Source organism: Peromyscus californicus, unplaced genomic scaffold, assembly GCF_007827085.1.
Source record: "Peromyscus californicus insignis strain IS unplaced genomic scaffold, ASM782708v3 Scaffold_3__1_contigs__length_106647218, whole genome shotgun sequence".
Classification (NCBI taxonomy): Eukaryota; Metazoa; Chordata; class Mammalia; order Rodentia; family Cricetidae; genus Peromyscus; species Peromyscus californicus.
The window spans coordinates 94,256,310-94,277,105 of record NW_026294551.1 but is presented as its reverse complement, the minus strand read 5'-3'; the positions used below and the strand labels follow the sequence as shown (position 1 = coordinate 94,277,105).

Sequence of the window (20,796 nt, the reverse complement as noted above, 5' to 3'; positions counted from 1 at the left end):
ATGAGTGGTGCTGAGGCATACATGCAGGCAGAACATCCATACACACATTTTTTTTTTTAAAAAAGAAGAACTCAGAGAGGCCGGACATGGTGGCACATGCCTTTAACTGGAATGGTGGATCTCTGCATTTGAGGCCATCACAAACTATATAGTGAGTTCCAAGCTCTCCAGGGCTATAAAGTGATACTGTCTTAGAAGAAGGAAGAGGAGGAGAAAGAAGAAAAAAAGAGAAGAAAGAAGAGGAGGAGGAAGAGGAGAAATCTCAAATAATTTAATGATGTATTTTAGAGCTCTGAAAAAAGAACAAGCCAAATTCCAAATCACTAGATGAAAGGTAATCACAGGACCAGGAAATGGCTCAGCACTTAGGAGTGCATACTGCCCTGAACTGAGTTCAGTACCCATCAACCTGGCAGGGCAGCTCACAACCACCTGTAATTCCAGTTCCAAGGTATCTAATGCCCTCTTCTGGCTTCTTTCAGCATCTGTACTCACATGCAACTCCTGCCCCACATTAATACACACATACAAATAAGTGCTCTCAACTGTTTAGTGGTCTTTCTCCAGCCCCACCCCCGTTTTTTTTTAAATTCTTGATTTCTTCAAGGACTCATTCAGTAGCGGATTGTTTAATCTCCCTTAGTTTGTGTATATTCTAGAGTTTCTTGTTCCGTTGTGATCAGTGAATACAAGCAATTACTTCACCTTCCCTACATTGTTTAGAGACAGTTGCATAGGCTGCTGAGGAGAATGTCTACTCTACAGTGTTTGAATGTTCTATAGAGGTCTGTCAAGTCCGTTTTATCTTGATGTTATTTAGGTCGGGTATTTCTCTATTAATTTATCTTGTCAAGATGGCCTTTCAGTTGGTGTGAGAAGAGTATATAATTCACCCACTAGTCCTGGGGCTAGTCTGTGACTTACATTAATAGTGTTTGTTTAATCGGGTGCGCCTGTGGGGCATGTGTTTAGGACTGTAAAGTGCTTCTGACGGCCTCTAATCAGTAAGAAGTGACCTTTCTTACTTCTCCCATTAACTCTGGTTTGAAGTCTATTCTGTGAGGTGTTAGGACAGAAACCCCTGCTGGCTTCCTAGAAACATTTGGAACGCCCTTTCTATACTCTCACTGTGAAGTAACGTCCATCTCCTATGACGAGGTGAGTTTCTCAGAGGCAACAAATAGAGGGTTCCTATTTTCAGATCCGATCTACTGTCTGAATGTTTGATACTTAGAGTTGTTACTGAAAGCTGTGTGTTGATGTCTGTCATTTGGCTGAGTTTGCAATGCTTGGGTTTTCCTACTCTTCTCTGACTTTTAATTACTACTATACCATGGTTTACTATTTCTTTGAAAAACTTATTTTCATGTGTATGAGTGCTTTGTCTACATGTATGCATTTGCATCACATGTATGCCTGGTGCCCTCTGAGGTCAGAAGAGGGTCAGATCCCTGGAACTGGAGTTATGGATGGTTGTGAGCCACCATGTGGGTTCTGGGAACCAAAACCAGGTCCTCTGCAAGAACTAGTGCTTTTAACTGCTGAGCCATCTCTCCAGCCCTAGTTTATCCTTTCTTGCAGTCTTGGGATGAATCCCCCTTCCCCCAGACTAAGAATTCCTTCAGCTATTTTTGTAATGGCTTAGTGATCATAAAGTCCTTTACCCCCCCCCCCTTTTTTTTTTTAAATCAGGGAAAGTTTTTGTTTTTTCTTCAATTATGACAAATTGTTGAGTATAGCTAGGTATATTGTGGATTATCGGTTCTTGTCTTTCAGAACTTAAAATACATCCTTCCAGGCCTTCCTGTGTTCTCAAGTTTGAGTATTAACTTGTTGCTAACAGCCTTATCTGAGAAAGAAACGCATTCTGCGTCTAAGCATGCTCTGGCCCTTGACACACTGAGTCAGGGGGAAAGATCTACACAACACAAGTTTCGGCCTCAGGCATCCGGGAATGTGCAGTTTCTTCAGACACGTGGGCTTGCGAGTTCCCATGTTTTTCTATCCCTACTTCCTTGTCCTTTTTGCTTTGTTCTCCCGGGTGATCTTCTAAGCAAAACATCTGTTCCTTGTAAACATGGTTTAATGATTTTCTTTTCCTTTTTCTTCTGTTTGCATTATGATTATCTTTGCATATAGTTATTCTTAATAAAAACTCGATGTAAGAGGCACTCTGGATCCTTAGAGCTTCTTGCATGCTCTCTTTGGTCCCCAGCCCTTCTGTGAAAGTTCACACTGCAGACTCCAAGTCTGATTTCATGGACAGAACTCCAGTATCTATGGCAGTAGTCTGCTGATAACTTGGAAATGATGATGGGCTTGCTTTTGTATGTGTTTTGGTACTTCTATCTTGCTGCTTTCAATAAACTTTCTTTGTACTGTATGTTTAATGTTTTAATATGATGATGGGGGTTCTTTTTGGGGGAGGGAGGTCTTGATGGTTTGGTGTTCTAAATGCCTTCTGTATCTGGATTGATGTCTCTTTCTTTAACTCTGAGAAGTTTTGTCATGATTCTTTTGAAAATGTGTTTAGTGCCCTGAGAACGAGATTCTTCTCCTTCTTCTATTTAGTCTTTTCAGTGTTTTGTGTATCTTGGAATTCCTACTCATACCGTCTTATTATTTTATCTTTGATCTTGTTGGACCTGATCTTGTTTTCAAGTTCAGATATTTTGTCCTCTCTTTGATCTACCCTGCTGTTGAGACTTCCCACAGAGCGTTCTGGGGGCTTGTGTAATGTCTTGGTTTGCTATGTATTGCTGTGATAAGGACAGTGACCAAAAGCAACTCGTGAAGGAAAGGGTTTGAATACTTGGCTTACAGGTTACAGGTCAGCATGAAGGGAAGTCAGGGGAGGAGCGCAAGCCACGCACCTGGAGGCAGGAACTGAAGCAGGGACCGTGGTGGGATGCTTGCTGCTTGCTCTCCATAGCTTCCTCAGCCTGCTTTCTTCTTTCTTTTGGTTTGGTTTGTTTTCCAAGACAGGGTTTCTCTGTGTAGCTTTGCGCCTTTCCTGGATCTCACTTTGTAGACCAGGCTGGCCTCGAACTCAGAGATCTGCCTGCCTCTGCCTCCTGAGTGCTGGGATTAAAGGAATGTGTCCCCATAACCCTGCTCAGCCTGCTTTCTTACACAATTCAGGGCTACCTACCCCTGCAGAAACATGGCCCCCAGTGGGTTGGACCCTCCCACAACAATCATTAGTCCAGAAAATGCCAGTCAGAGCTGATGGAGATATTTTTCCTTTGAAGTTTTTCTTCCCAGATGACCCCAGCTGACAGAAACTAGCGCTAATCTTTTTTTATTTAATTTTCTTCACAGAGCTTTTTATTTGGCTTATCTTTTTACCTCCAACACTTTGGGTTTTTTTCAGTATTTCTTTTTATTGAATTCCTATTTGATAACTTGCACCACTTTATTTCATTAACTTTTGTTTCCAATTGGGAGCTTATTTTCTTACTTTAAAAAATTTTTTTTAGTGTGTGTGTGTGTGTGTGTGTGTGTGATAATGGATGTATATGAGTGCAAGCGTGTGCACAGCATAGCATGTGGAAGTCAGAGTATAACTTTCAAGAATTAATTCTATATTTTTTGCTATATATCCAACTCAGGTCATCACGCTTGTGCGGCAAACGTTTTTATGTGCCTAACCTCGCTGGACCCACGTGAGCCTATTTTCTTCTCTGATTTCTTTGAAGAGTGTGCTCAGAGAATACCATTACTGGGTACCGTTACTGTAGGATTAGTAAGTTTGGGGTGAGTGATGTTGCTTTTGTTTTTCATGTTTGTTATGCGACTACATTTTGTGTTTCTTTCTCCAGGGTTATTTTGTTGCTTTTTGAAAATCAGCTGTATCCTTTCAGTTGAGAGGGTCTTAGATGTGGTAGAAATCAGAAATCAGTTCCTCAGTCCAGCAGCTCAGGGTTGCCTGGTGTCATCTCTATGTTACTCTCTGAGGAGAATAGTAATTGGGACAGCAACCATGGCTGAAGAATACCACCACTGTGCAAGAGTACTAGCTAACTAACAGCGATAGCCCATGTGATTTCCGTAACTATTGGAGGATAAGTAACCAAGGACAGTACAGAATATAATGGTATTTTAATTAATAAGATTAGGAGTAGGAGGAATATATGGTGAGTGAGGATGGGGTATATATTAGATTTGTTTTTGTTTGTTTGTTTTGTTTTCGAGACAGGGTTTCTCTGTGCAACAGCTCTGGCTGTCCTGGAACTCGCTTTGTAGACTAGGCTGGCTTTGAACTCACAGAGATCCGCCAGCCTCTGCCTCCCGAGTGCTGGGATTAAAGGCGTGCGCCACCACTGCCAGCTTAGATTGATTTTTGAAAAGAAACAAAAAATTGAGGAAGTAAGGTATGGGGTGTAGGGATGCTGTTAGAGTCCACAGATTCTAGGGACTGTTAAAGCTATAGAAAGTTACAGTTAAAAAGTAAAAGCTAAGAAAGGATAAGACGAGAAGAGGAACAGACATAGAAATAAGAAAGTGTATGAGCTGTGGATGGAAAGTATAGTAAAAGCACTCAGGAGGCAAAGGCAGGCAGATCCTATGAGTTTGAGGCTGACCTGGTCAACATAGCAAGTTCCAGGACAGCCAGGGCTGGGTGAAGAGACCCTGTCGGGGGAAAATGTTTAGTAAAGAATGACTTATAGGAGACCGGGTGGAGAAACATACAGAATAATGTTAAAATCTAACTGAGCAATATACAAACTAAAGACAAACCATTAGGACACATACATGCAAGAGTGGAGATTAAATATTAGGAAGTAAGGAATAAACAGCATACTCATCTGCGCTGAGTCAGGAGATGGCCTTCTCGGATTCCTCCTGTTCCTGCAGACTCCAGCGTCATGTGTGGGAGCGCTGAGTGGGAGCCATTTGTCTCTGCAGCCTGTGTTCTGGCAGTTCCCTTGACCCTGCATCCTCTTGAGGTCTGCTCTGGTCCTGCAGGTCCAGGGTTTGTGAGGAGGAGCAGCACTTCCCTTAAAGTTCCTTTTTCTTTTTGAAGCTCACAAACAATTTTATTAGAGTTTAAAAGAAAAACCGCAGAGTAGTCAAACCTTAAATATCTGAAGTTTCCCAGAGGAAGGAGATGGAGAAGACAGAGAGCCATGGCCCTTTGAGTTAGGCATGGAAGTTTGACCAGCAGGCAGCCACATCACAGGAAGCAGCCACAGGGCAAAAAGTGGGGTCGTGGGGCGTTAGAGCCAAAGTGAGGAAGTTCAAAGTGTTAGGAAAAGCACGCTTAGAAAAACAGACAGACAAAAAGAAAAGGGTATAATTCTCTGAGTAACTGAGAGCGTCAGGCAGGCTTACAAAGCTGCCTGGCTGTGGTTCTGGAAGCATTTCAAAGAGGGCTGCTATTCTGAGACAGAAAAGTATCTTACCTCACTAAAGGTGAATGGTGGTTTGCATGAGAATGGCCCCCATAGTCTCCTAAATTTGAATGCCTGGTCTCCAGCTGGTGGAACTGGTAAGGATTAGGAGGTGTGGCCTTATTGGAAGGGGTGTCACTGGGCTTTGAGGTTTCAAAAGTCACACCAGTCCAGGTAGTTCTCTCGTGGTTGTGGTTTGTGGTGAGCTTTCGCTGCTGCTCCAGCCCCATGCCTACCTGCTTACTGCCTTGCTCCTCCTCACCATGTTGGTCATGGACTCTGAAATGTTAAGTAAAGCCCCAGTTAAATGCTTTATAAGTTGCCTTGGTCATATTGTTTCATGACAATAGAAAAGTAACTTGGGGCTGGAGAGATGGCTCAGTGGTTAAGAGCACTGACTGCTCTTCCAGAGGACCCAGGTTCAATGTCCAGCACCCACATGGCAGGTTCACAACTGTCTGTAACTCCAGTTCCAGGGGATCGGACACCCATGGCAAAACACCGATGCACATAAAAATAATAAAAATATTAATTAAAAAAAAAGAAAAGTAACTAAGACACCTCCCATCTCTTTATCAGGTGAACCTACCTTCCTGAGTGGTTGTGCACTGGTCAGGTGACTGACCTGTCCAACTTAATTAACTTTTCGTTTTGTTTTATTTCGAGACAAGGTTTCACTGTGGAGCTCTGGCTAACTCATTCTGTAAACCAGGCTGGTCTCGAACTCAGAGATCAGCTTGTCTCTGCCTCCCAAGAGCTGGGATTAAAGGCATGTGCCATTGTGCTCACTAGAATTAACTCTTAAGGGAGGAGACAATGTCTCCACCCAGAAATAGATTCCAATCATTTGGCTAGGAGGTAATAGCTTCCCCTTAATGAACCTTCAATATAACTACATTTCTCCCCCTCTGAAGAGCTAACTCTAAAATCATTTAGGAGATGGGATGAAACTGGGAAATAAATATACACCCACCCAATCCCACAGCTCTACTGCTGTCTTCCAGACAGCTTGACTTGGCCAGTACAATGTCAGTCCAGAGGGCTCCAACATGGGGTCTAATTCTCAGTTCTTCCACGCGCTTTCCTGTAGGGATCTCCCTTAGCTTACTAAATCCCCACAGCCAGGTCTTTGATGAGATCACAGGCCATCAGATGGAACTCTGGGGCACTCATTTCCACTGAAACGCATCTGGGCTCTGCACCAGGCCTCTGAAGCCTTTGTACCACTCTGTCCTGTGAACGCATTTTGGGGTGATCCCTGTATTTAGTTTACTGGGCTGTGAGCTAGCCTTAAACCGTGGCTTGGTGAGATGGCTAACCTCGATTGTTAGCTTGACGAACATGCTTACGGAGGATTGTTTATCTTGGCTGAGATGGCAAAACACACCCACCGTGGGAGGCACCATTCCCTTGGGAGTCTTGGAATGTTTAAAAAGAAGAAGTGAGCTGAGCACAGGCATTCGTGATCTCTGCTTCCTGACTGTGAGTGCGATGAGACCCACTGCTTCAAACTCTTGCCCCTTTGGCTTTTCCACCATAGCGGACAGTGACCTGGAACTGTGGCCTGAGTCAACTCTGAAGCCACTCTTGTCGAGATATTTTATCACAGCAAAAGGAAAATAACTAAGAAAATCTGTACAGATGAGAGGGGCTTCTGTTGCTGTGATAAACCCGACCTTTGGAAGTGATTTGTGGGGGAAGTATAGAAGAGTTTGAAACTTTGGGCCAGAAAAGCTCTTGAATGCTGTAAGCAGAGCTTAATGAGCATTCTAGTATGAGCTTGGAAGGCAAGGATGCCAAGGGAACTGGCATCTTTGGACTGTAGAAGCTCAGCTGATGCAGTTTCAGAGGTGAACAAGGACTATCAAACTGGAGTAGGGGCTATTCATGTGACATTTTCACTAAGAATCTAGCTTTATTCTGCCCACATCCTGAGAATTAGAGTGAAGGGGAATTTAAAGGCAATGGATTAATTTGTTAGGAAGAGGGAATTTCAAGACAGGAGAGCATTCAAGCTGGTTCAGAGAAAACAGATTTAACTGTTAAAAAGGTCAGCACCAGCTGGGTGATGGTGGCGCACGCCTTTAATCCCAGCACTCGGGAGGCAGAGGCAGGGGAATCTCTGTGAGTTCGAGGCCAGCCTGGTCTACAAAGTGAGTTCCAGGAAAGGCGCAAAACTACACAGAGAAACCCTGTCTCGAAAAACCAAAAAAAAAAAAAAGGTCAGCACCACTGAAGAGAAACCTCCAGCACTGTACTGAGACAGTGAGAAAGTTGTTTTGAGGTAATCCCCCTATCTATCTTGTCAAGATCCAAATTTGTTTGAAGGTGAATTTGTAGAGGGGCCCCAAAACAGCTTGACCACACAGCTGCCATGACAGGCTTGGAGGCCCAGACACAGCTTCTGTGGCAGGCTTACTGGCAGGCAACATCTGGACCCAGAAAATCCCATAAACTGACCTCACCCAGGGAGGGCCTACATCTAAGGGGAAGTACCTGACATTCCAAACATTCCAATCATTAGATGAGGCCACCAGATGTCCCAGAGTCTAGCACACCCCTATTTTGTTTTACAGATACCTCAAGACAAATGTTAGCCAATCAGGGTCCTGAACCCTGGAAATATCCTCACCCCAACCACTGCTATGATAAAAACTCTACCCCGCCTGAGCTCAGGGCTGTCAGCTCTCACCGCTGGGTCGAATAGACAGAGGGACCAAGTTCGGAGCTTGAAAAAATAAAGGCTCTTTGCTTTTACATATGGGATTCTGTCTCCGTGGTGGTCTTTTGGGGGTCCCCCCTATTTGGGCATAACAAATGAACTGAAGGGATTCCTGGCTCCTCAAAAGTACCGCCTGCCTAGGAAAGTGCCCCAGGGTCAGCATACAAAAGCTGACACCGCTGTGTTCCAAGGGGATTGGCTGCAGTTTGAGCTCACATAGAACTTGGGAGCGTTGTCCAGATAATACTGGTTTTTTAGTCATGAAAGCAGAGGTAGGTAGATGCCTGAGTTTGAGGTCACCCTGGTCTACATATTGAGTTCTAGGACAGCCAGGGCTGGTACACAAAGAAACCCTACCAAAAAAAAAAAAAAGAACAAAACAGGCTATATGTGTCACAGGCAGCACAACTAGAGAAGTGTTGCTACCTAAATCCTTTGGTGCCCAGAAAATTATATCATGAGCTCCAGATGCCAGGCATGGAGCCAGCTACAGGATTTGGTGTTTAAACTATGAATTTTAGTGTTGCTCTAGCCTGACCATTCCTTACCATGCTCTATTCCTTCCAGTTTGGGAAGAGAAGGTTTGTTCTGTGCCATTGTATGTTGCTTTATAGAATTTAACAGTTAAGAGGTTGCCTTGAGTCTCAGATGAGATGTGAGCTTTGGACTTTTCAGCTGTTGAGATTGTTAAAGACTATGGGGACTTTTGAAGTTGTTTTGTGTCTTGCATTATGAGATGAGCATGAGATCTGGGAACAAAGAGTGAAGGCTATGATTTAAATGATACACTTTGGTGTCAAGTTGACAAGGGGTGGGATTTGGATGGTTAATCTCAATTGTCAACTTCATGAGATCTAGAATCACTTGACAGACAGGCCTCTGAGTATCCTATGGGGGACTGTCTCGATTAGGTTGAGGTGGGAAGACTCGCCCACTGTGGGTGGCATCATTCCCTGGGTGGGGTCCTGGAATGTATAGCAAGGGAAAAGTGAACCAAGAACAAGTACTCACTGCTCTGTGTTTCGTGACTGTGGATGTCATGTGACCAGCTGCTTCAAGCTCCTGTACCTTGACTCCCATGCCATGATGGACTGTATCACAATAAACCCCTTGACCGTTATGCTGCTTTCGTTAGGGAATCTGTCACAGCGGCAGACCGTGACTAACACAGTAAGTAGGCTATGCACACCAAGGCTACCCTGCACCAGGATCTTTATTACAGTAGGACAGGCTCTGAGGGAGGTGGAGATGGAGGTGGTGTGGCAGGCTGAGAGGAAGGACCTGAGGGAGGCTCAGAGTGAGACGGTGATAAGGAACTGTCTAGGAGAGCTTGCCCTTGGCGGAATTTTCTGTTAGTGGAGGACACAGTGCTGGTGAAGCTCAGGAAGATGTCCTCCAGAGAGACCTGGTTGATGGAGTAGTCTTCCAACATATAATCCTTCTTGGCTTGTTCCATAATGCCAAATACCTGTAGAAGAAGGAAGCCAGTTGCTGTAGATAAGTCTGCCCGTAGGTGATGTGGCAGACATAGGGACAGGTGATTTGGGAAAGTGCAGAGAGGGCCACCCTCTGAAAGCCTGTGACAAGGCACCAAGTGCTGGTCTTGCTCAGCTACTACAGAGTACCTCCAAAGGAGTCAAACCTGTGGAACTGGCCATCTGCTCTTGGGATAGGAGTGGTGGCAGGAAGGAGGTTTCCCGCTGTGTCTCTACCTGCTATGTGACGGTGGGCATGAGGCCCCTCTCCAGACCTGCTCCCTGCTCTCTGAAATCTGGGGGTAGGAAGAGCTGACTTCTGAGGCTCCTTCCAACTCCTACCTTATGCTCTATGACTTCTGCTCAAACATTTCCACGGTGTTGGCAGAGGACATGTGAATGCCACTTCTAGTGAGCAGGTGAAATGAGAGGCACACTCACCTTTGCCCAGCTGAGGTTGTGGCCAGGCAGGTAGTACTGGACCATGCCCCGGTGCTCATCTTCCAGACTGCTGCCTGTACAAAACAGAGACTGTTTCTGTGAAGGCTGGACTGGAGGGCTAGAAAGGGCAGCCTGAGTGCCCAGAATCCCTAGACAGACTATGTGACAGCTAACAGGTCCGGCAAAACATCCAGCACCATCACACACCTGGGAAAGTCAGGTCCACAAATGCCTTAAACTTCGTTAGCGCCTCCTGTTGCCATTCCCTCTGGACCTTGGCCTGCAGAGAGTAGCCGCTGCCAAACTTGCTCTTGAGGTGTTGTGGGCTGCCCAGGCACTTGAACTGGCCCTGAACCATGATGGCCAGCCGGGTACATAAGGCTTCACACTCCTCCATACTGGGGAAAAGGAGAAAGCCTGAGATGGTGCTGGAGGAGGCTGATGCTCACCCTGAATGTCAAAGGCTTGTGCAGACAGGAGGGTATCTATGCCCAGACCAGGCCATTCCTGATTCCCCAAGCTGGATGTACCCACATGCAGAGCCTGGGAAATGTCCTGGCAGACCCTGCACTAGCTGCTGCCGTATCTTCTGCTCACCTGGTCCCACCCCAGCCACCCGTTCCGGCTTTGCCCCTGACCCACAGATGCCCAAGCTCTACCTGTGGGAGGTGATGACAATGGCCTTGCCAGACTCACGGGCCTGGGCCACAGTGTCCCACAGCAGGCGCCGGGCCACAGGGTCCATGCCAGTGGATGGTTCATCTAGGAAGATGACTGCAGGCTCTCCGATGAGGGCAATGCCAGTGCTCAGCATGCGTTTGTTACCGCCACTGGAGGTGGATGGGTGACAGGTGGGGACATGGAGAATGGTAATTGTAGTCTCCAGTGTTGAAGTCCACTTGTTCAGCACCCAACTCTTTCCTTTTCTGAGGTGATTCTACTCTGGCGGGGCTTTCAAAGACAGCCCCATCGTCTTCACTCAGGTTGACCTTCACTGAGGGTCTAGATGGACCTAGATGTCCAGGTCGAGCATGTGGTCATGGGACTTTTCAAGGGTCTCTATGAGTGCTGGGGGTAGGGCACTACCCATCTGAGAGTAAGGGTATAGGGTCATTTTAGTTAACTGTTTTTCTTAAGACACTCACTATGCAGTCCCAGCTGGCCTCAACTTCCCCTTTCTCCTGACTCAGTCTCTCAAGAAGCACTGGGACTACAGGTGCACACCACCATACTGACTTTATTTATTTTTCTTAATTTTTAAAATTTATGTATATGTGTGTGTGCCTGCATGCAGGTACCCATGATGGCCAGAGGGCAACAGATCCTCTAGAACTGGAGTTACAAGTGATTCTGAGCTGCTTTGTGGGTGCTGGGAACTAAACCAGGGTCCTCTGCAAGAGCAGTGAGCACTCTGAACTGCTGAGTCATCTTTGCAGCACCCCTCCCCACACACATTAAACTCACATAGCATTTACTGTGTGCAAAGCTCCAGTCTAAACCTTTTTTTTTTTTCAAGACAGGACTTCTCTGTGTAGCCTTGGCTGTCCTGGAACTCACTCTGAAGACCAGGCTGGCCTGGAACTCACAGAGATCCACCTGTGTCTGCCTCCTGAGTGCTGGTATTAAAGGCATGTATCACCACTGCCTGGCTTCTAAACTTTTTAAATGTAAATTTGGTTGATCTTCAGAATATGCAAGGGGTTATGAAAAGCTGCGCAAGACTCAAGCCAACAGACTGAAGAAGGGGCAGGGACTCTTTATCTGACACCTTGGGTCCATCTGGCCAGTCAGAGGCATCTCTCCACTGTCCAGTTCCAAACACGGAGTACTGCCAGACGCCTGCCCACAGGTGTACAACTGAGGGGAGGAGAGACTGTGAATGTGGACGGTCAGTGCCTTGCTTTGATTAAGTTAATCTGAGTTAGGGTTCTGTTACTGGCAACGGTGATAAACCACCTCAGACTTCTTGGAAGGCATATCAGGATGAGGCAACTATGGGTCTAATAGGAAAACCTACCAAAAATAGGAAGCTTGACATGAAGTAGCAGACACAAAGATCTGCCTACCCTGTTGTTACAATCGCACATGATAACATACACCTGTTCTCAGCACAAAAACTGCCTCTGGCTTGGGACAGAGGCCAGTTTCCCCCAACCCCCATTTTCAGTGGCGTGGACTGCACAGCTCCTCAGTGCCTGAGCCCATGGGCTTTACTCTACACTCCAGTACTGAGAAATGGGATTATCTTGCAAATGGAGGTGGGAGGGGTGGGGAAATCCCCAGATCTCACCTATAGGTCTTGACCAGCTTGTCTGCATACACACGCATGAGTAAGTCCTCAAGAATCTGGTCTACATAGGTTTTAATGTGGCACTCAGGGATGCCCCGGATACGGGCATACATGGCAAGTATCTCTCTTCCTGTCATGAAGTTTAGCAGGGCATCAAATTCAGGACAGTAACCAATCCACTGCCGCACCTGAGGGAGGGAGGGAGGGAGACACATCAAAGTGAAGCCTCTTCTGGCTAGTTTCCCCACGGCAACAACTCAGCAGTTTCAGGACACTCCCTTGCCCTGGTGTATCACTTCAGCTCTTGTTAATATCCATGTCTGCTCTAGGAACAGACACACAGCAGGAGGGAGCCATGAGTGGGATGATGGCAATGCTGCTGTAGCCTTTGCTGGTAGTGTTGGTGAACAGGCTTCTAAAGGATGGAGGAGGAGGGGTGCAGCTTAGTTCCTCCTCCTGTCCATATGTCCTGAAAACAGAAGCACTCAGTGCCCTCAGTATTAGGAGTCAGGAGAAGCATCTTGGTTTTTACTTTTCCTCTTTTTTCTTCTTCTTCTTATTACTATTATTATTATATGATGTGTGTATGTGTAGAGGGAGGAATGGGTGCAAGAATGCCCGGGTTCATAACCGGAGACCAGAGGACAACTCTGTGGAGTTGGTTCTCTCCTTATACATTTAGATGGGTTTCAGAGAGGGAACTCAGGCTTTTGCAGCATGCCTTTACCCACTGACCCATCTCATTGGCCCTTTCATTTCCTCTTTAGAAATATTTTCTATTAGACATGTAATCTATAAGTAGATTTTCTTCATGAAACATTTACATAAAGACCACTGGAGTCTCTGCCAGGGTCTGTGGTCTGGTTGGTATGTATCCTCCAGACTTCTATGCTAATACAGAGTCCCACTCAGACATGCCCTCCTACAACAAGGCTGTTTGTATGAAGTTTGTCAAATGACATCATCCCATATTTACCATTGCTAATGTGCCTTTCTGACTGAATATCACATTCTATAGATCTTATGTTGCTGCATACAGCCCACTCCCAGCTTAGCTGCCATACACCCAGAGGTTTTTAAAATATTCTTTTAAGATTAATTAAATTTGTTCTTTGTTAATTCCATGTGCTATATAATGCATTCTAATTACTCTCATCTCTTTCCTACAAATACCTTTTCCACATTCATGCCTCTCTGTTTTGTTTTGTGACACACTGAGTTTAACCAGGGCTGCCTATGTAAACATGGGTTTAGAACTACCCATGGAGCTTGGTGGGCTCACTAATACCTATACGGCTGAAGACAATGGCTTCCCCTCCCCCAGAATGTATCAACAGTAAATAGCTCAGCAGGGATGGGTAAGGCCAGGGAAGTTTCTTAGATTTCATTTAGAAAATAACTAACTTGGGATTTTTAGACATATTTGAGTTACTTCTGCCTTTTGTTATTATAAACGTAGAGCTCACCGCACTGCTTTGTGCCCGTGTTCAAGCACTGTCCTGTACTAGACACTAAAATAAGGTAACACAGATGTTATGAGTTTTGTTTTTGCTTTTTTTTTAAAGTCTAATTTGAAGCAAGCTTTAATTAAATACTGACCAGGTTGATGGACTCTCTGGCCAGGTCCATCTCTGGTTTCCCAGAAAATGGCTAGGTTTTGGCTTTTTGAAACAGCTCACTGTGTATTCCAGGCTGGCCTGGAATTTACCATGTGGCCCAGATTAGCCTTGAACTCATGAATTTCTTGTTTCTATGTCCTGAGTGCTGGATTACAGGCACGAAATACCAGGCTAACCCCTGCTGAGAAGTTTTCCCATCATGAGTGCTAAGTTTTTGATAAGTGCTGTTTAAGTACCTTTGGATAAGCACTGTCCTTTATTTATTAAGGCAATGAATGATCTGTGTCAGTGGAACTGTTGGGCCTTAATTATATTTAGGAGTTAAACCTGAGTTGATTTTCTATTTTATCCTTTTAATGCCTGCTACATTTGTTTGTTAACACTCAGAATACTGTGTTCCTGAGTGAAGCTGGCCTGGACTCCTCCCGGGTGTCCTCCCTCTATGCTTTCACTCATCCATGAGTTGGACGTATCCCAGCTTCTCCCATGTTTACAAGAGGGAAATGATCTCTTCTGTGAAGGCTGGTGGGCTTATCTACTGGTCCCTTTCAGCCAAACAGTAGATCTTGGCTATCATTTGGATTTTACATCCCATTTTAGTCTATACATGTTTACATTTCTTGAAGTAACTTTGGGCTAGAAGGCTTAGAAATGTAATAAGTTCATCCCTGACCTCAAGCTCTACTATAGAGCTATAGTAATAAAAACAGCTTGATACTGGCATAAAAACTAAAGTATGGACCAATGGAATCGAATTGAAGACCCTGAAATTAATCCATACACATATGAACACCTGATTTTTCACAAAGAAACCAAAACTATACAATGGAAAAAAGAAAATATCTTCAACAGATGGTGCTGGCATAACTGGATGTCAACATGTAAAAGATTGCAAATAGATCCATACCTGTCACCATGCACAAAACTCAAGTCTAAGTGGATCAAAGACCTCAACATAGATCCAGTTACACTGAACTTGATAGAAGAGAAAGTAGGAAGTACTCTTGAACACATTGGCACAGGAGATCACTTCCTAAATATAATACCAGTAGCATAGACACTGAGAGCAACAATTAATAAATGGGACCTCTTGAAACTGAGAAGCGCCAGGAGATGGTGGCGCACTCCTTTAATTCCAGCACTTGGGAGGCAGAGGCAGGCGGATCTCTGTGAGTTCGAGGCCAGGCTGGGCTACAGAGTGAGTTCCAGGACAGGCGTCAAGCTACACAGAGAAACCCTGTCTCGGAAAACCAAAAAAAAGAAAAAAAAAAAAAAAACTGTTCACTGGGGTTGGGAATTTAGCTCAGTGGTAGAGCACTTGCCTAGCAAGCACAAGGCCCTGGGTTCAGTCCTCAGCCCTGAAAAAAAGAAAAAAAAAAAAACCTGAGAAGCTTTTGTAGGGCAAAGGACACGGTCAACAAGACAAAACGACAGCCTACAGAATGGGAAAAGACCTTCACCAACCCCACATCTGACAGAGGACTGATCTCCAAAGTAAATAAAGAACTAAAAAAACTAGACATCAAAATACTGAACAATCCAATTAAAAAATGGGCTAAAGAGCTAAACAGAGAATTCTCAAAAGAAGAATCTCAAATGGCTGAAAGACATTTAAAGAAATCCTCAGCATCCTTAGTCATCAGAGAAATGCAAATCAAAACGACTCTGAGATACCATCTTACACCTGTCAGAATGGCTATGATCAAAAACACCAATGACAGTCAATGTTGGAGAGGATGTGGAGCAAGGGAAACACTCCTCCACTGGTGGTGGAAGTGCAAACTTGTACATTCACTGTGGAAATCAGTATGGCGGTATCTCAGAAAATTGGGAATCAATATACCTCAAGACCCAGCCATACCACTCTTGGGCATATACCCAAGGAACACTCAATCATACCACAAGGACACATGCTCAACTATGTTCATAGCAGCATTATTTGTAATAGCCAGAACCTGGAAACAACCTAGATGCCTGTCAACTGAAGAATGGATTAAGAAAATGTGGTTCATATACACAATGGAGTAACATACAGCAGAGAAAAACAATGACATCATGAAATTTGCAGGCAAATGGATGGAACTAGAAAATATCATCCTGAGTGAGTTAACACAGACTCAGAAGGACAAATATGGTATGTACTCACTCATAAGTGGATACTAGATATAAAGCAAAGGACAAGCAGACTGCAACCCACAGATCCAGGGAGGCTACCTAGCAGGGGGGACCCTAGGATGACTGTGGCTTATAATAAGTTTTGGTTTTGCCCAATCACTGGGCAAGCTTTAGTGAAACATTTCACTGTTAGGATAAGAATATGTACTGTATCAAGCTGATGAAAGAATATGCTGGTTGTACTTTCAGGAGGGGAGGCTAAAATCTTTTTAGATTATGGATTAGCCTATAGAAAATGTCTGCCATAAATCAAACAGTGAAGGGGAAGATGAATAGGAATCTCACTTACACAACTTAAGTAAAACATAGCTCTCTGAACAGATGAAGATATGTTTCTTCTATATTCCAGAATCTAATCAATATTTATATATATAATTCAGCTTAAAAGGGCTTATTGGGAAATGTTATCATTTTTACTATTTTCTACAGAGAAAATATTTTCCAGTTTCAAATAACCCTGTACTTTTGAATTATAACCTATTTTTATGTTAAAAAAAAGTCTGTATGATATACTGGTTTTGTGTGTTTTCTGTCTACCTCCTACAATAAGAGAAGCATTTTTTAAAGTTTATTTTGTTCAGTGATAGGATTCTCAAATATGTAGAACAGTGCTTTGTACAAGGTTGGACCTTGTATTTATTTGTTCAATAAATAAATTAAGACACTTTAAAATAAAAAAATTAAAAAAAAAGAAATGTGGTAAGTTAGCTTAAAGAAAACAAAGGAATGTGACATTTGTTTCGAGACACTCTCACAGAGCTGGCTTCAAAATTCATACTCTTGTCTCAGCCTCAATATATGATACCTGTATTACGGGTGTGCCATTTCTTATATTTCACACACCTGAGTCCAGAGTGGAACCTACACCTATCACATAGGGTAGCTAATCTGGGATTGCCAAGGAGTACCATTTCTGTTTTCTAGGCAGGGTCTTGCTATTTAGCCCAGGCTCATCTAAAATTCGGCATTCTCCAGCCTCTGCCTCATAAGTATTGGGGTTACAGGTGTACACATAATGCCTAGCTCCACTGAGTGTTTTTTACGGCCATCCATCTTGTAGCATTTTTTTCTTTTTCATTTTATTTTTTGTGTGAGTGTTTTCCCTGCATGTATTTATGTGCACCATGTGTGTGCTTGGAACCCACAGAGGTCAGAAGGGGGCATCATTCCTCTTGGAACTGAAATTATGGGTGGTTGTGAGCCACAATGTGGGTGCTGGGACTCAAAACCAGGTCCTCTGCAAGAACAACATGTGCTCTTAACCCCTGAGCCACTTCTCCAGCCCACCCTACTGGAGCTTCTGTCAAATTGACACAGCCTAGAATCACCTGGAGAGAAAAGCTTATGAGTAATAATTTAGATCAGGTTGGCTTCTAGGTATGTCTAGGGGTGTGTCTGGATTGTTAATTGGTGCAGGAAGAGCCCACCCACTGCTGGGGCACCACGGCCTATATAGAAGAGTGGCAAGCCAGCAAGGATCCACGTGTTTATCGTCTCTCTGCTCTTATTGTGGATGCATTGATGTAAGTTCCTGCCTTAAATTCCCTGTAATAACGGGTGTACCCTGGAACTGTAAGTTAGACAAACCCGTCCTCCCCTCAGATGCTGCTTCTCAGGGTGTTTGCCACAGCAACAGAAATAAAACTAGAATGGCTTCATTTCTTTTTATGGCTGATAAATTCCCCATTGATTTCTAAAATCTCATGTCTATTTGTTTATCAGTTGATGGACACTGGAGTTGTTTCCATTTTGGCTACTGTGAATAATGTTTCTATGAATACTCTTGTAGGTACTTTTTCAGTTATTTGGAGTCACTCATTATATGCTTAACATTTGTATTATCTTCTATGATCATTTTAATTATTTAATTGAATGAATGAATTCATTTTAATTTACATAATTTGTCTTATTATATGGTGATATTTTATTTGTACTGAAATGTGATTTTATTTGTATGTTAATAAATAAAGTTGCCTGGGGGGTCAGAGCTAATAGCAAGCCATAGCAGAGCTGGGCGTTCGTGGCCTTTAATCCCAGTACTTGGTAGGCAGAGCCAGGTAGATCTCTGTATGGTCAAGGATACAGCCAGCATTGGAGACACATGCCTTTAATCTCAATACTAACCATAGAAGATCTGGAGGTCTGTACAAACAGGCAGTGACGAGGCGGTCATGTGGTTGGGTTTACAACCAATGAGAAGGCAGAACAGAAAGTCTATATAAAGACAAACACACAGGAAGTAGGTCTCTCTCTTGGCTGAAGAGGCTAGCTGCAGCAGGAAGGGTAAGGCTCTTAGCTCTGATCTCTTGGCTTTCTTCTTTGCATTGGTTCTGTGTTTCTTATTTAATAAAATGGTTGGTTACATCTACATTATTATCTATTTATTTTAAATGTTTTTTAAAGATTTATTTATCTTATTTTTAATTTTAAATTTTATTTTTATATGTATGGGTGTTTTGCCTGCATGTCTGTGTACCATATGGGTGTAGTGCCTGAAGAAGTCACAAGAGAGTGTCAGGTCCCCTGGAACTGGAGTTACAGAAGTTTGTGAGCCACCACATGGGTGCTGGGAATTGAACCTGGATCCTCTGGAAGAGCAGTCAGTGCTTTAACAGCTGAGCCATCTCTCCAGACCTAGATTTACATTTTTTATTTATGTGTATGTGTATGTCTGGGTGTATGGATGTGCACCACATTCATGCAGGTGCCCATGAAGACCAGAAAAGGGTGTTGGATCACATGGAACTGGGAGTTACAGGTGGTTGTGAGCTTCCATGTGGGTGCTGGGCACCAAACATGGGTCCTCTGAAAAAGCAGCCAGTGCTGCTAACTGCTAGCCATCTCTCCAGTGCTATTTATTTATTTGTTTACTTATTTATTTTTGAGACTAGGTCTCACTATGTTATAGTGTCTGTAACTTGCTGTGTTGACCAGACTGTTTGGAACATGCAGAGATCTTAAGCTTTGTGCCTCCCACTGTTGGGATTATAAGTATATACCACCACATCCAACTAGAGTCCATTTTTATTTAATGTAACTATTAATACATGTGGATTTAAGTCTATCATCTTATTCAGTGTCATCTACCTATCCATCATCTATGAATAAATGACACGAAAGTAGAATGGGCACTATGAGTGGGTAGAAATGGGCTAAAATGAGGGGGAACAAAAATAATGGAACACACTGACAAAAGCATAAAGAAAGACTGTTTATAGGGAGGAAGGCGATGGGAGAGGGCAAAGCAACTCTGGGGATCGAGGCTGGAGAAGCTGCACCCATAAATGAAATCAGAGAGACTTTATAGGTCATAGGGGAGGGGTGATGACATGTCTGTCACAAGTTGGGTTTGTACCCAGCTATGGTCAAAAGCTGAGCTCCTTCAGTGGGGACTTGTGTGGCTGGCAACTTAAGGGGAGGAAGATGCTGTAGCCGCCAAGAATGAGGAACTAGGCACTCAGGAGAAAGAGGCAGGTTGATCTTTGAGTGGGAGGCTAGCCTGGTCTACAGAGAGATTTTTCCAGGACAGTTAGGCTACACAGAGAAACCCTGTCTCAAAAAACCAAAAAACAAACAAACAAAAAGAAAAGAAACTCTTCATGACACATAATAATCAAAACACTAAATGTACAGGACAAAGAATGGAAATTGAAAGCTTCAGGTTAGAAAGAATAAGTAGCTTATAAATGCAGGCCCATCAGAGTAACACCTGGGTTTTCTTTTTCTTTTCTTTTCTTTCTTTCTTTCTTTTTTTTTTTTTAGACAGGGTTTCTCTGTGTAGTTTTGGTGCCTGTTCTGGATCTCACTCTGTAGACCAGGCTGTTGTCAAACTCACAGAGATCCAAGTACCTCTGCCTCCCGAGTGCTGGGATTAAAGACGTGTGCCGCCACTGCCCGGCAACACCTAGTTTTTCAATGGAGACTTTGAAAGCCAAGAGAAACTGGACTGATGTTCTACAAGTCCTGGAATACTACAGATGCCAGCCCAGACTACTGTATTTAGGGAAACTATCAGTCATAGTTTAAGAAGAAAAAAAATGCTTTGTGATAAAAACAGATATAAGAGAGTTGCTTTGCTCAAATAAAGCTGTTCTTACACTTTTTCAATTTGGCTTGATCTGGCTTACTGCAGCTGTGCAGAAACCTATTATGGGGGAGGGGGGCAGAAAACCTTTTATGATCATCTGAACAAATTAAGTAGAGAAACTTTGGAGTTAAATAATACCATAAATCAAAAGAACATAACACATCTACAGAACATTCCATGCCCAATTACAGAATACACTTTCTTCTCAGAAACCCATGGAACTCTCTCCAAAATTGAGACATAGGAGGACACAAAGAAAGAAGCAACAGACATAGAAAAACTGAAGTGACATCCTGCATTTCATCTGACCATGAAGAACGAAGCTGGACACCAACAACAACCGAAACCACAAAAAGTGCACAGTCACGGAGACTAAGCGACATACGTGAATGGCAATCGGGTCAAGAAGGCAATGAACACTTCCTGGAAGTGAAGGGAGTGAGAACACGACAGACCCAGCTCTAGGGGACACAGTGAAGGCAGCGCCTAGAGCGGCGTTCGCAGCCCTGAGCCTGCACCAAGAACTGAGTGCTCCCACTGACAATTAATGCCACACTTGAAAGCGTTAGAAAAACAAGAACAAACAACACCCAA

General features: G+C 43.8%; 2 protein-coding genes across 11 annotated transcripts in view; both read right to left on the bottom strand.

The window, feature by feature from the left end:
- The window catches only part of Ccnf (cyclin F), a 54,416-nt gene extending 45,173 nt beyond the window's left edge, over positions 1-9,243 (bottom strand). The window contains exons 1-2 of the mRNA XM_052759116.1: positions 9,127-9,243; positions 4,805-5,672 (exon numbers count right to left, since the gene is read on the bottom strand). The gene's annotated coding sequence lies outside the window, so the exon portion shown is untranslated. The remainder of the gene's footprint in view (positions 1-4,804; positions 5,673-9,126) is intronic.
- Positions 9,244-9,310: 67 nt separating this feature from the next.
- LOC128123103 (ATP-binding cassette sub-family A member 17-like) overlaps positions 9,311-20,796 on the bottom strand; it is an 89,331-nt gene continuing 77,845 nt past the window's right edge. For all 10 annotated transcript variants that reach the window (XM_052759104.1, XM_052759097.1, XM_052759102.1 and 7 more), the window contains 5 exons: positions 12,322-12,509; positions 10,691-10,861; positions 10,239-10,429; positions 10,032-10,105; positions 9,311-9,583 (listed from right to left, as the gene is read on the bottom strand). In XM_052759104.1, the coding sequence (XP_052615064.1) occupies positions 9,332-9,583; positions 10,032-10,105; positions 10,239-10,429; positions 10,691-10,861; positions 12,322-12,509 (876 nt within the window). In that variant the 3' untranslated portion in view covers positions 9,311-9,331. The remainder of the gene's footprint in view (positions 9,584-10,031; positions 10,106-10,238; positions 10,430-10,690; positions 10,862-12,321; positions 12,510-20,796) is intronic.